General features: G+C 45.5%; 1 protein-coding gene across 2 annotated transcripts in view; it reads right to left on the bottom strand.

Moving 5' to 3' along the window:
• Positions 1-23,858, bottom strand: part of st6galnac5b (ST6 (alpha-N-acetyl-neuraminyl-2,3-beta-galactosyl-1,3)-N-acetylgalactosaminide alpha-2,6-sialyltransferase 5b) — a 34,776-nt gene that overhangs the window by 2,676 nt on the left and 8,242 nt on the right. Inside the window, exons 3-4 of one of the 2 annotated variants that reach the window (XM_056603782.1) lie at positions 6,519-6,928; positions 589-696 (exon numbers count right to left, since the gene is read on the bottom strand). In XM_056603782.1, the coding sequence (XP_056459757.1) occupies positions 589-696; positions 6,519-6,928 (518 nt within the window). Of the gene's footprint in view, positions 1-588; positions 697-4,915; positions 5,661-6,518; positions 6,929-23,858 lie in introns of those variants that run through there. The other variant, XM_056603781.1, reaches the window with a different exon arrangement.

Below are 23,858 nucleotides of genomic sequence, written 5' to 3'. Positions count from 1 at the left end.
ATCTCTCTCTCTCTCTCTCGCTCTCTCTTCCGTTCTCTCTCTCTATCTCCCTTCCGTTCTCTCTCTCTTCCTCTCTCTCTCTCTCTCTCTCTCTCTCTCTCTCTCTCTCGCTCTCTCTTCCGTTCTATCTCTATCTCCCTTCCGTTCTCTCTCTATCTCTCTCTCGCTCTCTCTCTCTTCCTCTCTCTCCTCTATGTATCCATCTATCTCACTATCTATCTATTAATCTAGCTCTTTATATCTATCTATCTATCTATCTATCTATCTATCTATCTATCTATCTATCTATCTATCTATCTATCTATCTATCTATCTATCTATCTATCTATCTATCTATCTATCTATCTATCTATCTATCTATCTATCTATCTATCTATCTATTTATTTATCTATCCATCTATCGGTTGTCCCTTACTTCTTATAGGAATGACGTTGAAGAATATCGGCCTGTGTCAATCGTACTGACAATATCGTATGAGAGACCAATTGGTCAGTACAGGGGGATAAACAATGTTCTCACGATTCCCTGAGATGCTTCTAAGGCACAGGATGATTATGCAGTGTGATGTGAAGAAACACATCGCCTACCTGCAGAAATCAGGAGGCACCATGCCAAACACGTTGATGGAGCCACACAGCTCCGTGGCGAGGCTCATGGTGAACCAGCCGGTACTCAGCCACGACTTGGAACCCTTCCTATTGGACGGCAGAACAACACCGTTTGCTGCAAAGGCTATTGATTTCGGTGGGAATGTCACACATCTTATTCAAAGATTTGAATTTCCTTTGTTTTACTGTACAGTTTCGTAGCGATCATTCTGGTGCTTCTCCTATAGGCAGCACCCACACTAGGGAACCGATATGGGCACGGTAGTAACGGCTGATTGTGGTTCGCTGCAGGCGTTTGCTATCTCAAAGGACAGACGAACTGCCTTTGGCAATGCTACACCTTTTCATAATGTATTTTGTAAGAGGTTGTTTGTGCGTCTGAATGTGTATGTGTGCATGCGCCCGTTGATGTGTGTGTGTGTGTGTGTGTGTGTGTGTCTGTGTGTCTGTGTGTGTGTGTGTGTGTGTGTGTGTGTGTGTGTGTGTGTGTGTGTGTGTGTGTGTGTGTGTGTGTGTGTGTGTGTGTGTGTGTGTCTGTATGTGTGCATGAAAGTAAGGTTATAATAAGCTGCATCTCTCGCGGCCATCTGACCTAGAGAGATACAGTTCCTGGCAGCTGTGCCATCTCCAGTCTCTGATCGTGTTTGCTTGTTCCTGGTCCACGACCGCCGGAGGGGTGGTGTGGTTAGCTTACACGGTTCCAACCAGTCAACCCCCATGATCACCTTTGTTTGTGCTGTCCAATGCATGCATGCACCCAGCGATTAATGATACATGAAAGTGAAACACTGTCGACGTTGTGTGATCATTACGCATCTTCTTTTGTGCGTCTAATTCATACTAAATGTTAGGTTAATGATGTGTGAGATTGTCCGTCATTGTGCATAACAATTACTGACTAGGAAATGCATTTCCTGCAGAAAATGCGGTGAGTGCTGTCTTACAAAGTGAGGTTTAAAACATTTTTTAATAAAGCCACATAGATTAAGACATAAAGAAACATTAAATGGCTTAAATCAAGTGAAGGGATTTGAAAAAGAGCTCAAAAGAAAGAGACGGTTGAAAATAGATTTAATTACATCTTAAACAGTTGAAGTACCAGGGACTTCAACTAGTATAAAATATTTAAAAAATCTGAAAAGTAGCGCGTGATTCCAAGCTACTCTGAATATTTTTAAATTTGAAGGTGAAAAATTGAGGAAGGAGATAGGTCCCAAAGTTTGTAGAGAATAAGAAAGAAAGAAAGAAAGAAAGAAAGAAAGAAAGAAAGAAAGAAAGAAAGAAAGAAAGAAAGAAAGAAAGAAAGAAAGAAAGAAAGAAAGAAAGAAAGAAAGAAAGAAAGAATAAAACTTATGAAGAACAATCGTTGAGCGCTGCATGCAGCACTCACCTCATTTATACTGTTTATCCTTTTTCTTGCAAATTGTACTGGATCTCATCATAAATAGCATCAAACTTCTGCGTATTTTGAATCCTAACTGCGCGTTCACATCAGAAGCGAATTCAGCTGCCAAACCGGAAGTCATTCACTTTCTATGGGCAAAAGCGGCCAAAGCGACACAAGCGTCAAACGCAACCAGCGGCAAAAGGTGAGCGACCAGAGCGACCAAAAAAACTTGAAGACGGCTGAACTTTATGCAAATTACTATGACAGGTTACTGACAGCCAATCGGAATGTAGACGCTATTCGCTTGCGTGGATCCCAGGGAACACCGAACACCGGCACTTTGGTCCCTACATACTTTTTTGGTTCCTACTGAAAAATGAATCGCTGCTTTAACTGGGCACCCGGTGTTGTACGATCCGAACCTTTTTCATTTCAGAGATCGCAACAAAAAGGCTCTGACTTGGGCGGAGGTGTTACGCTTGGTTGGTTGGTCTGGTATGTGAGTTAATGAAACGTTTGAGATTATTGTAAAATAGGCGCGATGCATGCCTGCTAACCGAGATCCTAGCATACTAATCTTCCTTGCTCTGAATGGGACGATATAGTTTTCAAATATCGAAAATACATACGTTGTGCAAAGGAATAATATGTTGTGCAAAGGAATAATGCACGCATAATAATGCAATAATAATGCAAATGAATAATGCACGGGACAATCGTGTCACTTCAATGCAGTTTAATTGAGGATAGACAGCTGACAAATGACCATTTAGCAGACGCTTTTATCCAAAGCGACTTACAATAAGTACATTTGTGAAACAATTTATCGCTGTCAGTGACAGTGATAATGTCAGCTGTGTTTTCTGTTTTGTGTTCAATAGTTAAAGGTTGGGTACGCGATTTGCGAAACGCCAGCAGATTTTGAAAATACACAACTCAAATGGTCCTACCCCCTCCCCTTCAACGCTGACTCTGACTCCACCCATTCCAAGTACCTGGACGCGCAATCATGCACGAGCGCGAACAGAGATGCGCGAGAGCGAGCCAGGCTAGCGTAGGTTTTCGTTTAACAACATGGCACTACATTCAGCTGTAAATTGCACCCAGTACCGCGGGAAGTAGGGGTTTTGGGGGTGCTGCAACACCCCCTGTCCGAGGCCCTGTCTTATCACAGAAAACGATCATTTCTAAAAACCAAAGTGGAGATTTCTGAAAACGCCGGTTATGTGTTGTCGTATCAACGGGGAGAAACGGGATTTTAGGTTCTGAAGCGTCACATTATGCACCAGGAAATGCTTAACGTCATGTGAGCGTCCGCTGTACCGTATTGGTCCGAATATAAACACAAACCCCATTGTAATACGACCTATATTTGGAAAAAAGATTTGAAGACCAGATCTTGATTTCATGAATAAATAAATTGTATTAATTGAAATAATATACGAAAATAAAAAGGCATAGAATAAAACACTGCATTGCCACTAAACAGTAGTGCAAATAGGCCGTACTGATGTGTACACCAAAGACTTCCTGACACTCCTCTGCCAGCTGTGTTCGCTCTGACTGTGGTCGCTCCGAACTGTTTCGGCCCGTGGCAAAGCGAGACATCCTCGCTGCTGTCCAAGGCATGTTGAGACGCAGCATTTATTTAATGCTCATATGTCCTAGTGCTGAAAAAAAGGTTATATGAAAAGTGTGAGGGTAGCGGTGGTGCGCTAAACTTGTTCTGTGAGCAGCTGGATGTGAACCATGGTGTGAAGGAAGTGAACACAACGATCGATTTTCAACTGTGCGCGCATGCACTGGTGTAATTGAGCTGCGCTGCTATATATCTTTTTTATCAATGTGACGAGTTGCGAGTCTAGTGCAGGCCGGTTTTTTTTTTCCAGCACCCCCTGCTGAGAATACGTTCTCGCGGCTATGGTTGCACCAGATGTTATAAACATTAAACGGTCACATAAATCAATACTATTTTTAGAAAATGTATGTTTGTTTCATATAATTGTATGGAAGTCCTGGTTTTCACTAGGGTTGCCGCGGTGTGGACATTTTCACACCGAGTAATAGCCTACACTCGTCTCAACACCGGTATTACCGAGTATAAACGGTATAAACTTTGAAACTAGGTCAACCGCCACACAAGCATCGGTTTAGACCCTTCTCGTCCTTCAGTTGCCGCCAACGTTCAAAAGCAGCGCCTAGGATTATTCTTGATTTCAGTTTTTCTCTTTCAGCGTTTTTATTATCAATTACTCTCTGAAAAAGAGTTTTCCTTCTCTTTGCTGGTGGTGGTGGTGGTGGTGGGGATTGTGGCGTCTTGTCTGCCATGGAAATTGTCTTCTACTGCTAGGTCCAAATGTGGATTAACTAGTTCCAGTAGATACCGCAGGATAACAACAGACAGGAGCTTGCTCTGGGTCACGAGCTCTGGGTCACGAGTACTGCACGAAGGGGTCGCGCGCGGGGCGCGGGGGAGGGGGGGAGGGGGAGTGCAGTACGACCGTTTGATTGACGTACTTACTGTCCAATGAAACTCGGTGGCAATGGATATGATTGGCTGGAGTTTTTCGAGCCCTGCACGTTCCACAGATGATTGACAAGTTTAATTTTCATGTCAGTACTTCTAACTCAGTGGCTGTAAGCGGGTTATGATAAGGATTTCAAGTAATTTTGCAAAAATGGCCAAAAAAGCAAATCACCTATGCAACCTTTAATGAGTGCAACATCCATAGTGATTTTGATACTGAGTGATGATAAGCGGGAGTATTCTTCTTCTTTTTTCTTTCTTTTTTTTGCTTCTGTTGAGATCAACACGGCCGCCGAACGTACTGCAGGCCACCGGACTGGTTTCACCAGTCTATAATGCTGTTCCTATTCTGCGTTGTATGGTATCCCTTGACAGGAGGTTTTTCCGGGATTTCATGGAGGAATTTTGAACATGTATAGCTGTGTTGCTGGGGAGTCGTAGTGGCTCACAGCGGACAGAGGAGCATGCTTGTTGAAGGCGGGAATTTTGACCTTCTTTCCAAGCCGCATATTGTCGGTGAACTGCATCCCGATGTCATTGGGTGTGGATTCGTTGAGGATCTTCCAGACATGAATGATCATATATCTCTCTCTTCTGCTCTGCAGGGATAGCCAGTAGTCAAGGTCCCCTGTTCAAGCGATGCGCCGGGTGAAGTTGCGCTGGACATCCTCGATTGTCTGGATGTCTGACACCTTTACAGGGTTCCAAAGGGGGCAGCAGTATTCTACCCTGCTTCGGATTAGTGACTTGTAAAGTTGAAGCATGACAGGTTTGGAGCGGTCTTTGAAGACTCCAAGAACCCATGAAGCAGTCTTTATAGCACCAGCCAACATCTTGTTGATGTGAGGGGTCCATTTATAGTCGGATGACAGTTCTACACCGAGATCTCTTGCAGACTTTTGGGGTTTAAGGATGTGCCCCCTTGGTGTGGCGTACTCCGAGAGATGTGATGCAAAGCGAAGCTCGTCAAGCATGGTAGATTTGTTTGTCCTGTACCGAAGCAACATGAACTTGTCCTGGTGTAGCACCATGTTGTTCTTCTTGGACCATTCAATTATGTTGTCAAGGTCTTCTTGGACAATCTCTGCGTCCTCGGAGACGTCTATTTTTCTCTGGATCTTGGTGTCATCTGCGAAACTACCAGGGTCGCAGTTCTTAACATCTTTGTGGAGGTCGTTGATATACATGCTAAACAGGATCGGTCCTAGTACCGAGCCCTGTGGGACACCGCTGATAACAGGTTTAGGATCTGTATGGAAAATATTTGCGATCTAGAACATTTGTATTTAAGCGGGAATCATTTTCATTTGCTCTCCTTACCACCAATCTAACCGACCAATCGCGTGTGGTCATGTTTTAAACAAAACACATATTTTAAATCATCACATACACAAACTAATCGACAAGACGAGGGGTAAATGACAAGGGATATATCTCTTGTCTTTTATCCCTCTATTCCCGCTATTCCCCACAATTCACGGAGCCTGAGGTGAATAATTTTTAATTAAATAGTCTAGATAGATAGAAAGCCTAGTCAAGTCTTTATTAATACCAAACGACACAAATCGTCTGGAATTCATTAAGGTGATTCGGCTCACACAGGACAGTAGCCTACAAGACCACACAGAAAAAGGGAGACAAGTCTGACTAGACATACACAAAATACACAATACAATCCTTTCGGTCTGCATCTATTCAAGATTCCCTCCACAACAAAACCACACATTCTCACTCAACATCCATAACCCCCACGCCTTCCTACCCAAAACAACTCTTCTCAAAACCCACCTCTTCAAACTTTCCTACTGCATGTGACCCCCCCAACCCCCCCCCCCCCCTTGTTTGTATGGTCGTCTCTGTGTGTTACTTTTGTTGTCATGTTTTATTTAGTCATTTGGTTTTCTACGTTCCTGCCCACATTTTCGACGTGTCCTTGAGTTTGAAAGGTGCTACATAAATCAAATGTATTATTATTTTTACTGTTATGATTATTACCTGTCCATGCCCGTCTCGTTTTTGAAGAGCTCGTCCAGGCTCAGCATCTTGCGCTGGGACACCACGTACAGCTTGTGTCTGGGCAGCAGCCGCTTCACGAGCTTCAGGCTGTTGAACATGGTGCCCTTCCCGTCCCTCCGCATGCTGCTGCTGGGCCCCCAGAAGATGAACACGGTGTCCTGGCTGGCGTTGAGCAGCTCCTGCCGTCTGCTTAGCACCCTGGTGAGGCTGGAGTGTGCCACCACGCGCAGGTCGGTGCGACGGCCCACGTCCCGCTGGAAGTGGGCGCTGGGGGCGTCGTTCATGCGGATGACGCACTGGGCGCGGTCGATCTCCTCGCCCCGCCTGCCGCCGGTCAGCTGGCCCGAGCTGCTGACCAGCGAGCAACTGCTGCAGTGCATCTTCAGTGGCTGGGGGGGGGGGGGGGGGGGGGGGGGGCAAGGGTCAAAGGATGAAAGGTTAAAGGTCAAACTATCCTTGCAGCAAAACAAATTATGCATAGCAGCAAAGTCGATTTTCAGAGAGAACACTCCTTTTGGAGTGTAAATATACAGTTACAGAAGCTAACCCGTACACAAACACGTCTACACGTTGAACAACGAAGGGACTTCTGGGAATATGCATCCATTCACAATGTCCACAACCTATTTGGAGCAGGTATCCTTGTGCAAGAGGCCTGGCTCAAAAGCAGGTTTCTGAATTCACTGCACGTTGCTTTTGATAAAGCATCTCTTAAAAGACTCAATATGAATGGAAGGAAAGATTAACCAATACATGATGTACAATGACTTTCACCAACAGTTCCCCTGCTGACAAAAAAAGAGGTCATAGACGCAGTGATAGATTTATTTTCAGATAGACTTACCAATCTGAAAAAGTAATAAGAAAAAGGACAGCTACAAATATCTGCAATATAAAGCCATTTAACCACATTGGAATCAGAAGAAGAAAATAATTGGTGTGATGAGGTTTCAAAAATGCTTGCATTGAGGTATTGATTTAGTATGCCAAAGCCTAGATTGTATATGGTACTCTCAAACCTCATTATTATCATTCTGATTTCACAATGCAGGGAGGATAACACTTGTCTCTGGGATGGGAAAGTGTTTGTGCACTTTCATAATGCATGCAGGTATTATTACACGCGCCCCAGGCTCTGCCCTTATTGTCCTATGAACACCATTTTTCAAAGAGACATAATGGTTGAAGTGCCGGTGTATTTGTGGATGTCTCTCTGAGTGGCTTTATGTGTGTGTCTGTCTATGTGTGCCTTACAGTGTGTGTGCTTGCATATGTCTTTGTGCGGGTGCTAATTTGTGTGTGTGTGTGTGTGTCTTTGTGTAAGTGTGTGGCTGAGTGTTTTTGGATCTGACTCAGAACATCCCTGGAGACATTATCTTCAGAGGTCCTGGGGCGATAATATACTCAATCAGAATGCAGCATTTGGTTTCTAGTTCTGGATCAGAAACACAAAACCTCCTCCACTCTATCCAACCCTCCATCTGGATGGTTTCAAAAGAAAAAAAAACCTTTGCAGCATGAGATCAACCCAGATCCCAAGATCTGAATCAAAACCCTCTGCTTCCATCCCTGATACGGTTAGAAGAGGACCAAGGAGGGCTTGCCATTAACTGTGTCAAAGACCTCTCCATAACGTGTTCCAGTACGGAACGGAACCAGACAGGACAGTGGGGGGCAGGTTTTGAACAATGGCACCGTGAAAGCCACCCTGAAATAATGCGCGTGTCCTTGTCGCTGATGCTAAGTACCATCAGCGGTTGATGCTCATATCTGCCCACAGCTCGATATATTTCAACGGAATAGAAACCTGGGAAGCACATCTCTTTAACGACTTTTACACTCCCTTCATCAGAACTGTTCAGGCTGAAGGCAGGATGCTGCTCGACACTCCCGCTTGGGATGAATGACTTAAATAAAGCTCTTTCTGGATGCATGAATGAATGAATGAATGGATTGATTGCATGGATCAATGGTTGGAGAAAGAGGGACCTCACCTGCGGGGATAATTCAGAGTAAGCATTTGTAAGTACATACGCTGTCCTAACATACTAACCCACATTATCTGTCACTCACATAGTCAGTCCGTCACCAACATTCACTGCTTTTTTTTTTTTAAACTTTCTACTTTTTTGGTGCAATAACCTAATCCACCGCTTAATTTAACTGCTAATTTAATTTATTTAACTGCTAATTTCTGCGAATGTCATTTGTCATTTATCATTTATTTATTTATCCACTGTATGACTGACAACACAATGCCATATACAGCAATATATTTATCTATATTTATCCTCTATACAGTCCTCTACATTTATTTTATTTTATTTTACTTGAATCCTGTTATACTTATATTCTTATCTCTACTTTCAAGCTAAGAGTTTATTGTTTACTGTAATTGTTTACTTTTTATAGTTAGCTAAGAGTTTATTGTTTTATCTTATATTGTATATATATTGTTTTGTGTTTCTTTAAGCTACTGGAAATTCAATTTCCTTGAGGGAGTCATCCCAAAAGGATCAATAAAGCCAAGTCTAAGTCTAAGTCTAACACACAGTGATTCAACATTTTTATTCACAGACTTATTGGCTCACTCACTCACTCACATAGTCATGCGAGGATCATCAAGTTCAATCGACCATCAAGTTTGTTTTTCTGGTTTCTCATAACTGTGTGGGCTGTGGGCAGATACATCAGGACGTTTAGATACAGCAGAGACCATCAAGTCATGTGTTAAGGTATAGATTAAGCAATCACTGCTGTAGGATTTGAGTCCAGGGGGCAGAAAGTGATATTAGTCTACATTTGTTGTGCCTGCACTGCAGTACTCTGGAGTTGTATGTAACACTCTGCTACAAACAGGATTCGATGCAGGACATTTTGCATCATTTCATTTACACTATAATGAAAAAAACACACATGCCAAAAAAACTACAAAAAGTCTAGCTCATAATATCTCCTTTCAGAACTCATTTGTTTATGCAGTATTCTTCACAGTGTAATGTGCTGCCATTATTGCTGGGTAATCTAATATATGCACCAGCAGCCTAAATTTGATCCTCAACCACATAAAAGCTGCCCGTTTCACTCGTTCATTTCCAACAGTGCTAAGGTGATTAATGTGTCTTAGGGGCTCTCGGTTACATCAGCAAAGTAATCCCAGTCCCACAGACCTCCCATGAAATCCCTCCCAATACCAGCGCGGAATGTACCCACAGGTCATTATGGCGCTATATAAAGACACCGGCACAGTAAATGGGTCTCTCCTTGCCACTGTAAGCACCCTCCCGCTCTAATGAGTGCAATATATCGCATGTATGGGCACGCATGGGATTCCTGGGGCAAACCATGGGTGTGTGTGCCTTGGTGTATGTGTACGACTGTGAGGTGGTTGTGTGTTTGTGTGTCTGTGTGTGTGTTTGAGAGAGAGAGAGAGAGAGAGAGAGAGAGAGGGAGAGAGAGAGAGAGAGGAGAGAGAGAGGAGAGAGAGAGAGAGAGAGAGAGAGAGAGAGAGAGAGAGAGAGAATCAAAGAGACAGGAAACTTGTCTGATATCAGGCTCCTTGGTCAGAGCCAGTCCTTACATGACCCCCTCCCCCTGGCCTCCCCCCCCCCCCCCCCCCCCCCCCCCCCCCCCCCCCCACCCCCCCCCCCCCCCCCCCCCCCCCCCCACACCACATACACATCCTTCCTATCTCCCTCTCGGCGACGGAGTGGTACAGAGCTATTATGGCTTCCGCTCGCTACGGTTTCAGAGTGAACCGTGTTTCCGGCCCAGACTTAGGCAGTGGCTGTACGCCATGATAAGGGAACTGGGACCTCCTCTGGGCTCGACCAGAGTGTCACTACAAAAACCAGCGAGACAACAGAACACAGAACCATCCCGGTCCATCCAGACACTAGGCTGCCCACTGGAGAGACTGAGATAGTGGCGCTGAGATAAGATATGTACCAGGCCAAAGAAGCTCAAACAGCCATATCTGTGACTCACTGAACCCCTTCAGAAAACGACTGTTCCATGTGTCTCATAAGAAATACATATATCTGATAATGGGTGGGATAATGTTAGGATTGGGCAGAATTGTATGGTGGAATAAAATGTATTGTATGCATTGTATGTATGTTTCTCAGAATCCGAAATGTGATTTTGTTAGGAAAACAAGAGAAAAATACTGTCCAATTGTAGTGATTTTTCTTCTACTAACTGATATTAAAATGACACCTGATACCTTCAGCAACAAAATGTTCATAGAGACGCCCCTTGGTAGTGCGTCCCTGTGTCTCTCTCTCACTGGAGAGAAGCGTGGGCAGACATCCATACTGCTCCATTGTTAATGCACAAAATGTGCTCATACAGTATCATTAGAAGAACCCTAGAGAGACATACGTCATCCTTAGAGGTTCTTAACAGCTAGGGATCATAGTTCATTTTTAATTCAGACTAACTTGATTCACTAAATTCACAGTATAGTTTTGAGAAAGCGCCTACATTTACTGTACAGTATAGTAGAAGTAGTGTGCAACGGCACGCCGACAATTATTTATGTATTCCTATTGGCCTTTGGTTGTATGGACGCTTTGGGAAGTCTCTTGTCTCTTATTGCAAAGGGCTACTGTGCTTCATTGCCCTATGCGCAGAAGATCTCTTCTATCTCTTTTGTTTATGCAGTTATCACCAGCAAGTATATGGAGTTATTTCTTCTTCTACAATTATTTTGGTTATGGTGCTGTATATGTGTACTGATAGAATGGCTATATTATATGTCGACATGTATGCAAAGTTTATTCAAACTAGGGGCTTAAGGACACAAAACATCCCACATTGACGACGTCCACACGCACAAATGCAAAATCCAATGCAAAATAGTTGGGCCACAATTTCTTTGATCAAAGTGCAATATCCCCTCAATGGTTCATGCAATGGACAAGTCGTGTACTATACAAATTAAATATATTATTATTATTATTTATTATTTCTTCCAGTGGATATCTATCATCTTTAAGTCCAGGTCTCATTCAATAATTTATGACAGGCACGTTATAAAAACCTAAATGAATAACTTAAGAAGAGGAGATGTGACCCGGCCCGGAGGAAGCCCGGGGCCCCCGTCTGGAGCCAGGCCCAGACGGAGGGCTCGATGGCGAGAGCCTGGTGGCCGGGTTTGCCACGGAGCCCGGTCGGGCACAGCCTGAACAAACTACGTGGCACCCCCCTCTCTTCATCCCATGGGCTCACAACCTGTGGGAAGACCCGTTGGGGTCGGGTGCGCAGCCACATGGGTGGCAGTGAAGGTCAGGGGTCTTGATGGACCAGACCCGGGCGGCAGAAGCTGGCTCTGGGGACATGGAACGTCACCTCGCTGTGGGGAAAGGAACCGGAGCTTGTGAGGGAGGTGGAGCGCTATCAGTTAGATCTGGTGGGGCTTACCTCCACGCACAGTCTCAGCTCTGGTACCGTACTCCTGGATAGGGGTTGGACTCTATTCTTCTCCGGAGTTGCCGAGGGCGTGAGGCGCCGGGCGGGTGTGGAGATACTCATAAATCCCCGGCTGAGCGCCGCGGTGTGGAAGTTTACCCAGGTAGACGAGAGGGTCGCCTCCCTGCGCCTAAGGGTTGTAGGGGGGAAAACTCTGACTGCTGTTTGTGCGTATGACCCAAACAGCAGTTCAGAGTATTCGGCCTTCTTGGAGACCCTGAATGGAGTCCTGTATGGGGCTCCAGTAGGGGACTCCGTAGTTCTGCTGGGAGACTTCAACGCCCACGTGGGCAACGATGGAGACACCTGGAGAGGCGTGGTGGGGAGGAACGGCCTGATCTAAACCCGAGCGGTCGTTTGTTATTGGACTTCTGTGCTAGTCATGGATTATCCATAACGAACACCATGTTCGAACATAAGGGTGCCCATAAGTGTACCTGGTACCAGAGTACCCTAGGCCGAAGATCGATGATCGATTTCGTGATAGTGTCATCTGATCTGAGGCCGCATGTTTTGGACACTCGGGTTAAGAGAGGGGCGGAACTGTCAACCGACCACCATCTGGTGGTGAGTTGGATAAGGGAATGGGGGAAATTTCGAGATAGACCTGGTAAGCCAAAACGAGTAGTGCGGGTGAATTGGGAACGTCTGGAGGAGGCGCCCGTCCTAGGTATCTTCAACTCACACCTCCGGCTGAGTTTTTCTGGCATTCCTGTGAAGGTTGGGGGCATTGAGCCGGAGTGGGCGGTGTTCAAAGGCAAGGCAAGGCAAGGCAGGTTTATTTGTATAGCACATTTCATACAACAAGGCAACCCAATGTGCTTCACAAGTCAAAAAAAAAGGATGGTCCTTGCATACAAATAGAAGTTACAAAAGCAATAATAGTAGCAAGTAGATAAGAATAATAAGAGTTACAATTAAAATGTAGTAATGTAAGTAAAAACATACAATCATAGAGAACATGTTAATTAAAGGCATCTCTGAACAATTTCGTTTTTAGTTTGGTTTTAAAAGTGGCAACAGTGGGGGCTGTTTTAATATCCAGAGGTAGTTGGTTCCACAAACGGACCGCATAGTTACTAAAGGCAGCCTCGCCCTGCTTAGTACGGGCAGAGGGTTGAACCAGCATACAAAGCTCTCCAGATCTAAGAGATCTGGTAGGGCAGTAGATTCTGAGCATATTTTTAAGATAAAGGGGTCCCTGGTTTTGAAGACATTTAAAAACAAGTAATAAAACTTTAAAATCAATTCTAAATGTGTTACGGCTGCCGTCTAATGTGCATTTGAAGTTCCATGATTCTGTATGCAAATCCAGCTGGGGGTTTTCCTTTCCGATGATTGGTCCCCTCCCTACTTCCTGGATCCCATCGAAGCTACCAAGCACGAGTCTTCAATCAAGCCAGCTGCATAAATAGCGTGTGTGTCCACAGTTCGGGGCGGCTGTGAACCAGTGATCAGTCCGCCTCTTTGTTGCTGCCTACCATTTGTGGTGGCTTAGGAAATGGGAGTTTTGATGTCGTTGTATTGCCTGGCTGTGAATTGAGTGGTTTCAGCCAGTGCCTTTTGTTAACCCTGTGTAGTTTTCTTTTGTTGTAATTCTGTGTGCATGTGCACTCTTCTCACTTGATTAAATCCCCGAATTTGACCTGAATCTGTCCATGGTTTCCCATCCTTTTCATTTAACATCCCAATCACGTGTTGCGGCTCTTAAAACTAGCCGGGTCGTAACATAAATGGGGGCTCGTCCGGGATCGTTAAATGAGAACCATGGCAGAAAAGTTTAATTTCGATGCATTTGTTGAACATCCTACGGTTGTACAAGTGTATAATGGTAGGAAGGATGATTTAGTGGAGATAGCCATCCACTTCAACATTCCCGTTATCAGGTCCATGCTTAAAAAAGAAATTAGAGAACGAGTGATTAGTGGATTGGTGGAACAGGGTGTGATTACTATGACTGAGCAGTTGGAGTCCGTGTCTCTTCCCCGTTCCTCAGCAGGAGCAGCGAGTGATCCAAGTGCTGAGACGCCCTCAGACTCGGGGAAAGCCTACCAGGCAGGTGAGCGAGGGAAGACCCCGTTTACTATGCCTAAGTATGATCTTTCCCCACCTAGCGGTACTGGCAGTACTGGGGCACGGCTTAAAGTCCGTCTGGCTCGGCTGCAACTGGAAGCTCATGAGCGGGAGATGCAAGCCCAGCTCCAGCTTAAGCTGGAAATAAGAAAAGCTGAAATTCAGGCTGAGACGGCAGTGAGGCTGAGACAGCTCGAGCTTGAGGCTTCTGAAACAGGGCGGAGTGCTCATAGAGGCTTAGCTATGTCGCCACCTTCCACCACCTCCACCAGTTCACCTAAAGTGGTGTTTGACATTAGTAAGCATGTGGCTTTAGTACCTGCATTTCGGGATAGTGAAGTTGACTCCTATTTCAATGTGTTTGAGAGAATAGCTGCTGCTTTACAATGGCCACCTGAAATATGGACGCTTCTACTTCAGTGTAAAATGCATGGTAAAGCACAGGATGCTATGGGCGCACTCCCTGTTGAAGATAGTTTAAATTATGCAACTGTTAAGACGGCTATCCTACGAGCATACGAACTTGTCCCCGAAGCATACCGACAGAAGTTCCGAGGTCACAAGAAAACTTCTGCTCAGACCTATGTTGAGTTTGCCCGTGAGAAGGGAACGCTATTTGATAAATGGTGTGCAACATGTAAAGTTAGTGATTTCAATGCGTTGAGAGAGCTGATCTTGGTAGAGGACTTTAAGCGGTGTTTGTCTGAGCATATTGTTGTGTACCTGAATGAGCAGAAAGCAGGAGTACTTTCTGCTGCCGCTGTACTGGCTGATGAGTACGTGTTAACTCATAAATTTGATTTTTCTGCTGTGTCACACTCCCCTCCTCCTAGATCATCTAACCCACGTGGGTCGCAAGAGAAAAGGGAATGTTATTACTGCCACCAAGTTGGCCATGTCATTGCAAATTGCTCGACACTAGAACGTAGAGAACAGCCCTCACGCTCCTTTCAAGCAAAAGGGGTAGGACTGATTAAAGCAGATCATGGGGTGAACACTAACTCATCTGATCAGAAAATTGATGACTGTTTTAAGCCATTCGTATTTGATGCATTTGTGTCACTGTCTGGTGAGGCAGCTGATAGACACTCCATACGGATCTTGCGAGATACTGCTTGCGCTCAATCTGTTATTCTGGCATCAGCGCTTCCTTTTTCTGATAACTCTGCTTGCCATTACCAATCAGTTCTTAGAGGGGTTGAAATGTGTTGCGTACCACGGCCAGTGCACCGCATCCATATTCAGTCCACTCTCGTTACTGGATTCTTCCCAGTAGCAGTTTGTACTGAACTGCCAATCCCCGGTATCGTACTCCTGATGGGGAACGATATCGCAGGAGGTAAGGTAACTCCCACGCTAGAAGTTCTAGATCAACCCCAGCGTGATGGGAACCAATCATCAGATCAGACACCTCCGAATGTATTTCCAGCCTGCGCTGTAACTCGTGCTCGCTCCCATGAGATTAGCCCAGATGATCGTGAAGTTTCGTTGTCTGACAGTTTATTCATGTCAGTTCTCTCTGGTGACAAAGAGGAGAAAGGGGCTGAGAGTTTCTTATTGCCTGTTCAGGGGGAGCCTCCTGCTCCTGCCTTAGTAGCTGAACCGTCGGATATTAAAGTTGCTGCTCTCATTGTGACAGAACCTGTGGGTGCTCTCTACGGAGATGACCCACCGTTGCGCGTTCCTACACATCAGCCGGTCCGACTTCCAAATTCGGAGATGCTTGCAAACCTGTCTAGCTGTTTTCAGCATTTAACTGCTGGACAGCAAAGTGATCTGGAGGTGCTGATTGGCCGGTACAAGACTTCAACCTCGACATCCAACATAAAACGGGATCTGAAAATGGGGTCGCTGATGTTTTGTCTAGGCGCTAGAGATGTGTGTTAGCTATGTTTATGCATGAAACCTTAACGCCAAGCCGCAAGGGCTTGTAATTTAAGGGGGGGAGTGTTACGGCTGCCGTCTAATGTGCATTTGAAGTTCCATGATTCTGTATGCAAATCCAGCTGGGGGTTTTCCTTTCCGATGATTGGTCCCCTCCCTACTTCCTGGATCCCATCGAAGCTACCAAGCACGAGTCTTCAATCAAGCCAGCTGCATAAATAGCGTGTGTGTCCACAGTTCGGGGCGGCTGTGAACCAGTGATCAGTCCGCCTCTTTGTTGCTGCCTACCATTTGTGGTGGCTTAGGAAATGGGAGTTTTGATGTCGTTGTATTGCCTGGCTGTGAATTGAGTGGTTTCAGCCAGTGCCTTTTGTTAACCCTGTGTAGTTTTCTTTTGTTGTAATTCTGTGTGCATGTGCACTCTTCTCACTTGATTAAATCCCCGAATTTGACCTGAATCTGTCCATGGTTTCCCATCCTTTTCATTTAACATCCCAATCACGTGTTGCGGCTCTTAAAACTAGCCGGGTCGTAACAAATGATACTGGTAACCAGTGTAGGAACCTTAGTACGGGTGTTATATGATCTCTTTTCTTTGTTTGTGTAAGTAACCTGGCTGCAGCGTTTTGAATAATTTGAAGGTGTTTAATTGTTTTTTGAGGTAGGCCGGTGAAAAGACCATTGCAGTAGTCGACCCTACTAGTAATAAAGGCATGAATAAGTTTTTCTTGGTCGACATATGAAAAACATTTTTTCAGTTTAGAAATATTTTTTAAGTGATAAAAAGCAGATTTAGTGACTGACTTGATGTGGCTGCTAAAAGTTAGGTCACTGTCAAGAATCACTCCTAGGTTTCTAACAGAATCAACTGCCTTAAAACTCTTTGTATTAAGTTGAACAGCAAGCTTATTTCTTTGGTTCTCCTTACCAAAAGTTATCACCTCTGTTTTCTCAGTGTTTAGCTGTAAGAAATTTTGGGACATCCAGGTGTTGATATCAGTGAAACACTGATAGAGAGAGTCCATGGGGGAGAGATCATCAGGAGATAAAGACAGATAGATTTGGGTATCATCAGCATAGGAGTGATAAGAGATGGAATGCTGTTTGATGAGCGCGCCAAGGGGGAGCATGTATAAGTTAAACAGAAGAGGGCCGAGAATCGATCCCTGTGGGACGCCACAGGATAAGGGCATAGGTTCTGACTTAAAATTCCCAATAGCGACGTAAAAACTTCTATTTTCTAGATAAGACCTCAGCCAGCTAAGAACAGTTCCAGAGAGGCCCACCCAGTGTTCCAGTCTATGTAAGAGAATATGGTGGTCAACAGTATCAAAAGCTGCACTAAGATCTAAAAGCATAAGGACTGTGGTTTTACCTGCATCGTTGTTTGTGCGAATGTCATTTACTACCTTTATGAGGGCTGTTTCAGTGCTGTGACGTTCTCTAAAACCTGATTGGTAGAGGTCAAAGCAGCAAGTCGCAGTCAGAAAGGCAGAAACTTGGGTAAAAACTACCTTTTCTAATACCTTACCTATGAAGGGTAAGTTTGATATGGGCCTATAGTTGCTGGGTGTTGATGCGTCAAGACTGGCCTTTTTAAGGAGAGGCTTCACCACAGCTGTTTTCAGGGACGTGGGAAAGATTCCAGTCTGTAAGGAGGTGTTAATTATTTGTAGAATATCGGCTGAGATGAGGTGGAAAATAGTTTTGAAGAACTTTGTTGGCAAGACATCTAACTCAGATGTAGAGGAACTTAGACTTCACACAGTTTTCTCAAGAGTGTCAAAGTTAATGGAGTTGAAGTCGGACAGGGTTGTAGCATAATCCTTACTAGTTGGCATTTCAGCACGTATAGCAACATATGGTTTGGAGGTTATTTGGTTCCTTATGTTGCTAACTTTCTGAATGAAAAATGTTGCGAATTCATTACATTTTTCAATAGAGAAAAATTCGGGTATAAGCTGAGAAGAGGGGTTGGTTAGCTTGTCAATAGTAGAGAAAAGAGCCCTTGTATTGTTTATTTTACTGTTGATAATGTTAGAGAAGTAGGATTGCCTTGCTGTCTTAATTACTGAGTTGTATTTATAGAGCATTTCTTTGTGGACGTTGTAGTCACAATTGAGGTGAGATTTGCGCCATTTCCTTTCTGTTCTCCTACATTCCCTTTTTTGTGAAGTGACCAGTGGGTTCTTCATCCACGGTGCCTTCTGTTTACCAGATAATGCTTTGACCTTATATGGAGCAATTTCATCAATTATCTGAGTCATAACCAAGTTAAAATAATCTAGTAGGCCATCTGCTGTCTGTTCTAATGGGTTAGTGACCTTTAAGAGTGCTTGCTCAAAAAGAGCACTAGTATTGTCATTAAGTAGTCTTTTAGAAGTGACCAAAGAGGTGGTTTTGCTATAGGCAGGCAGACAGGCATTAAAGAAAATACATCTGTGGTCAGAGACACCCAGTTCCTTAACGTCTAAAGAGACAGTCACACCTTTAGTGATGACTAAGTCGAGTGTGTGACCCTGAGAGTGAGTAGGGCCCTGTACATGCTGTGTCAAATTAAAAGTGTCAAGTAGAGCCAGAAAATCTCTTGAGTGAGGATTGTCAAATTTATCTATGTGAAGATTAAAATCACCAGATATAATAATGCTGTCAAAAGGAACACAGATTTCAGATAATAATTCACAGAATTCTTCTAGAAACATAACAGCTGATAGATTTGGAGGTCTATAGATGGTCAACAGCAGAATCTTAGAACACCTAACAATAGCACATAAATATTCAAAAGAATCATACTGACCATAGGTTGACAGTTTACAGTAAAAGGAGTCTTTAAAAATTGTAGCTATCCCCCCACCTCGCCTATTTTCACGGTTGACGCTCAGGAAAAGATAATTTGGTGGGGCGGATTCAATGAGAGTGATGTTATGGTTGACTGAGTCTAGCCAGGTTTCAGTTAAAAACAGGAAGTCAAGATTATTTGTACTAATAAGATCATTAATTAAAAAGGACTTCTTGGTAAGGGATCTAACATTCCACAGCGCAAACTTTAGTGTTTGTGAGTGATTGTCCATCACTGTGGTAGACTGAGATTGCTTGGGGACAGGCTGTAGGTTGCATTGGTCAGACCCGCGGGGAGGGAAGCGTTTACAATCCCATTTTTTTGCCAAGGTTTGGCCAGTCACTACAATCACTACAGGGATGAGAGACTGCGCTGTCATGATGGCCGGGTAGGTGAAGATGGGCCCAATGGTGGAGCAGTGTGTCTGGTTGAGACGTTAGCACTGAGAAAAGTGTGCACACGTGTCATCCTAGGCCTCACTAAACGGGGATTGTTCTAATGTTCGGAGGAGAGAGATCAGCATAGACCCTCATACTGATGGGGTTGAGTGGTACACGAAGGTAACAGGGGAGGGTCAGGCTGGGCCTATGTCAGATGCCATGTCGGTATATGCTTCAGCAATTTTGAGGTGAGCAGCCTGGTTCCCTCTATGCTGAGATGGAGCTGTCTGCATCAAGAGGTTATGTCTAGTCCAGAAAGAGTCAAAGTTAGAAAGGAAAATTATAACCAGCTGCTAGACAAAAGTGGACAGAGCCACTGATGCAGTCCAAAGAGACGACTGAAATGTTCACTTCTCCTGAAGGGAGAGGGGATGGGACCTGATAAAATGCACTGCTTTCCAAGGATTCAATTTTAAACAAAGTTCCTCAAATTCAACATGCAGTCTTTTCAGAATTCTATCCATAAGATCATTTGACCCGGTGTGAATGATGACAGTTTTTTTACGGACTATGGTGTTCAAGCAGTTTGGGGACAAGGTTAAGGAAAATCACCAGTCTTACCATTGGAAAAGCAATAGGTGACACCAGCCGGAAGTTTCACTCCCTTAATGTTAGAGTCACCAAGCAGGAGGATTTCTGGCGTGTGGTACCCCTATGCATAAAATTAGGGATGTTGAGAGGACGGTTTTGTGCGGCAGGGGGCTGAGCCTCCAAGGAGGTAGAGGGCAGCACTGGCGTCGTTCCAGCCGCGGCCATGGGAAGTTGAGAAGAGGAATCTCAACGTGCGTGACGTCATCACTCGTTGATGGCAGACCAAAGGTTTTTCGGAACTAGATTGCGTTGTGGAGTTTGACCAACCGTAGCTGGAGCCCGGCCTTGTTCCGAACTGCAGCGGGGGAGAGGCACCGACGACGCTTTTTACATCTTGCGATTGGCAGTGGAGAAGTGTGGCGTTTTCTGGTTTCTGGATTGGTCTCTACCGGTGCGTCATCATGGGCAGCGGGGCTGGAGGTGCACCTAGCTTTCACCCTGCTGGGCGAGCTGGTGGCAACAGGTTTCAATCCTGGGCGGAGCGGTGGAGGATAGAGCAGTCCTGGACTCAGCCTTCGGAAGAGCAAAGCCACGATTCCATCGTGGATGCTCAGAGTCCGAGACTGGACTCCAGCGGAGCAAGAAGTTCGCGAGAGGGATGGTGAATTCGTTGCCATCGGGAACCACCACTGGAGGTGAGCATCCACGGCCGTTAGTCGCCGCGACCACTGTCCAGAAGTCAGGCAGAGCAGTCGGATTCACAACCCCGGAGGTTCCCTGGCTGTTGGAGGCGCCAGGTTGGGCGGGTAGATGCAATGATTCCCAACCGAGAGAGGAGTACAGAATGTCGCCGATATGCCATCGTCCAGGAGGGCTTAATGGAGTGAAGTTCTAAGCTCAGGCTGCGTGCTTCGGCGTTTGGAGATAGGGCAACAGCAGGTAGGCAGTCCTGAGTGGACATAGTCATGTAATTTAAGCCGGTAGAATGTTGTCTATGTAAAATATTACTTGAACAAAAAACGGAGTCGTATCTATTAGTTAGTTATTAGTTAATAGTTATTAGTATTAACCCTGTTCTAGTGCTCTGTCCGATCCAAGATCGGAGGTCTACCAAAGCAGTGCCCTGCTTCACCACAGCTGATGAAATGTATCGCATTTCAAGAACACCCAAGCAAAGCCTCCATTGCTGAAGCTGCGGTGGCTAGCTGTGGCCTCAGGGTCTTAGGCTCGTCAAGGGGCGGTAACCCTCGGACACCGTGGTGGACACCGGTGGTCAGGGAAGCCGTCCGATTGAAGAAGGAGGCCTTCCGGGATATGATATCCTGGAGGACTCCTGACTCGGTTTGCAGGGTACCGACAGGCTCGAAGGGCTGCAGCTGCTGCCGTGTCGGAGGCTAAGCAGCGGGTGTGGGAGAAGTTCGGAGAGGCCATGGAGAAGGACTTTCGGTCGGCACCAAAGTGCTTCTGGAAGACTATCCGGCACCTCAGGAGGGGGAAACAGGGAACCATCCAAGCTGTGTACAGTAAGGATGGGACTTTGTCATCGGACGTTGGAAGGAACACTTTGAGGAACTCCTGAATCCGAATAACACGCCCTCTATGTTGGCGGCAGAGCTCGAGGTTAATGGTGTTTCATCTTCAATTTCCCTGGTGGAGGTCACTGAGGTAGTCAAACATCTCCGCAGTGGCAAAGCCCCAGGGATTGATGAGATCCAGCCAGAAATGCTAAAGGCTCTCATGGTCTCATGGCTGTCATGGTTGACACGCCTATTCAACATCGCGAGGGAGTCGGGTACAGTGCCAAAGGAGTGGCAAACTGGGGTGGTGGTTCCCCTGTTCAAAAGGGGGACCAGATAGTGTGTGCCAATTACCGGGTATCACACTTCTCAGCCTCCCTGGTAAAGTCTACTCCAAGGTGCTGGAAAGGAGGGTTCGGCCGATCGGCGAACCTCAGTTGAAGAGGAACAATGCGGTTTTCGCCCAGGACGTGGAACTACGGACCAGCTCTTCATTCTCGCAAGGATCCTGGAGGGGGCCTTGGAGTATGCCCATCCGGTCTACATGTTTTTTGTGGATCTGGAGAAGGCGTATGACCGGGTCCCCCGGGAGAAACTGTGGGAGGTGCTGTGGGAGTATGGGGTAAGGGGGTCTATCCTCAGGGCCATTCAATCTCTGTACTCCCAAAGCGAGAGCTGTGTTCGTGTCCTCGGCAGCCAGTCAGTTTCGTTCTCAGTGGGTGCTGGTCTCCGCCAGGGCTGCGCCTTGTCACCAATCCTGTTTGTGATATACATGGACAGGATATCGAGGCGTAGTCGTGTGGGGAGGGGGTTGCAGTTCGGTGGTCTGAGGATCTCGTCACTGCTTTTTGCAGATGATGTGGTCCCTCATTGGATCATCGGCCTGTGACCTTCAGCACTCACTGGATCGGCTGGCGGACCGAGTGTGAAAGCAGCTGGGATGAGGATCAGCACCGCTAAATCTGAGGCCATGACTCTTAGCAGGAAACCGGTGGATTGCTTTGCTCCGGGTAGGAAATGAGTCCTTAGCCCAAGTGAAGGAGTTCAAGTACCTCGGGGTCTTGTTCGCGAGTGAGGGTACTATGGAGCGTGAGATTGGCCGGAGAATCGGTATTGCGTTCGCTTTACCGCACCGTTGTTACGAAAAGAGAGCTGAGCCGCAAGGCAAAGCTCTCGATCTACCGGTCGATCTTCGTTCCTATCCTCACCTATGGTCATGAGGGTTGGGTGATGACCGAAAGGACGAGATCGCGGGTACAGCGGCCGAGATGAGTTTTCTCAGAAGGGTGGCTGGCGTCTCCCTTAGGGATAGGGTGAGAAGCTCAGCCATCCATGAGGAACTCGGATTAGAGCCGCTGCTCCTTACTTTAGAAAGAGTCAGCTGAGGTGGTGCGGGCATCTGGTAAGGATGCCCACTGGGCACCTCCCTTGGGAGGTGTTTCAGGCAGTCCAGTGGGAGGAGACCTCGGGGAAGACCCAGGACTAGGTGGAGAGATTATATCTCAACACTGGCCTGGGAACGCCGCGGGATCCCCCAGTCAGAGCTGGTCAATGTGGCCTGGGAAAGGGAAGTCTGGGGCCCCCTGCTTGAGTTGCTCCCCCCGCGACCTGACCCCGGATAAGCGGACGAAGATGAGATGAGATGAGATGAGATGAGGCACGTTAATTATGAATTGCAAAGTCTGCTTTACCTATCCGTGCATAAAATGATCATACTTAAATCTACTAGGAAGAAAGGAGAGATGGAATTCAATGAGTCAAATATTTTCGCTCACGCATCCTCTACTTGTATTTAACAGGGGTAATTGTTCAAATGGATAGTGTAGTAAACTCTGCATGCAAATAAATTATTAAATAGCTTTTACTGTTATTCAGGGCTGAAAAGTGCATTGACATTTTAAAATGCAAGGCAACTACTATTGGTTAGTTGAAAATAATAATCATCATCGAGATTAAACATCTGTTCCAATGTCCTGGCCAAGACAGGCTTTAGAAAACTAAAACAGTCTGCAGGGAGGAAGGGGGATATCAATATCGCAAGACATTTCGGGAGGCTCAAGGAGGAGCTTAATATTAAGTTTGAACAACAAAGTGTAGTCTTGTAGTGGACTCTATAGACATAATTCACCATACTGTGTTATTGACATATTTTCGCTGTGTTATAGGGACAATGTCGCTTTAAGATCAAGTCATTTGTGTGTTGATATGCCGGTCGGCGCAATGTTTGACACACACACTTCTTTAGCCGACCTTTTACTGTTATTCAGGGCTGAAAAGTGCATGACATTTTAAAATGCAAGGCAACTACTATTGGTTAGTTGAAAATAATAATCTTCATTGAGATTAAACATCTGTTCCAATGTCCTGGCCAAGACAGGCTTTAGAAAACTAAAACAGTCTGCAGGGAGGAAGGGGGATATCAATATCGCAAGACATTTCGGGAGGCTCAAGGAGGAGCTTAATATTAAGTTTGAACAACAAAGTGTAGTCTTGTAGTGGACTCTATAGACATAATTCACCATACTGTGTTATTGACATATTTTCGCTGTGTTATAGGGACAAT

This window comes from Gadus chalcogrammus, chromosome 12 (genome assembly GCF_026213295.1).
Source record: "Gadus chalcogrammus isolate NIFS_2021 chromosome 12, NIFS_Gcha_1.0, whole genome shotgun sequence".
NCBI classification, from domain to species: Eukaryota; Metazoa; Chordata; class Actinopteri; order Gadiformes; family Gadidae; genus Gadus; species Gadus chalcogrammus.
Note: the sequence above shows the minus strand (reverse complement) of the source record. Positions and strands in the feature narration are given on the sequence as shown.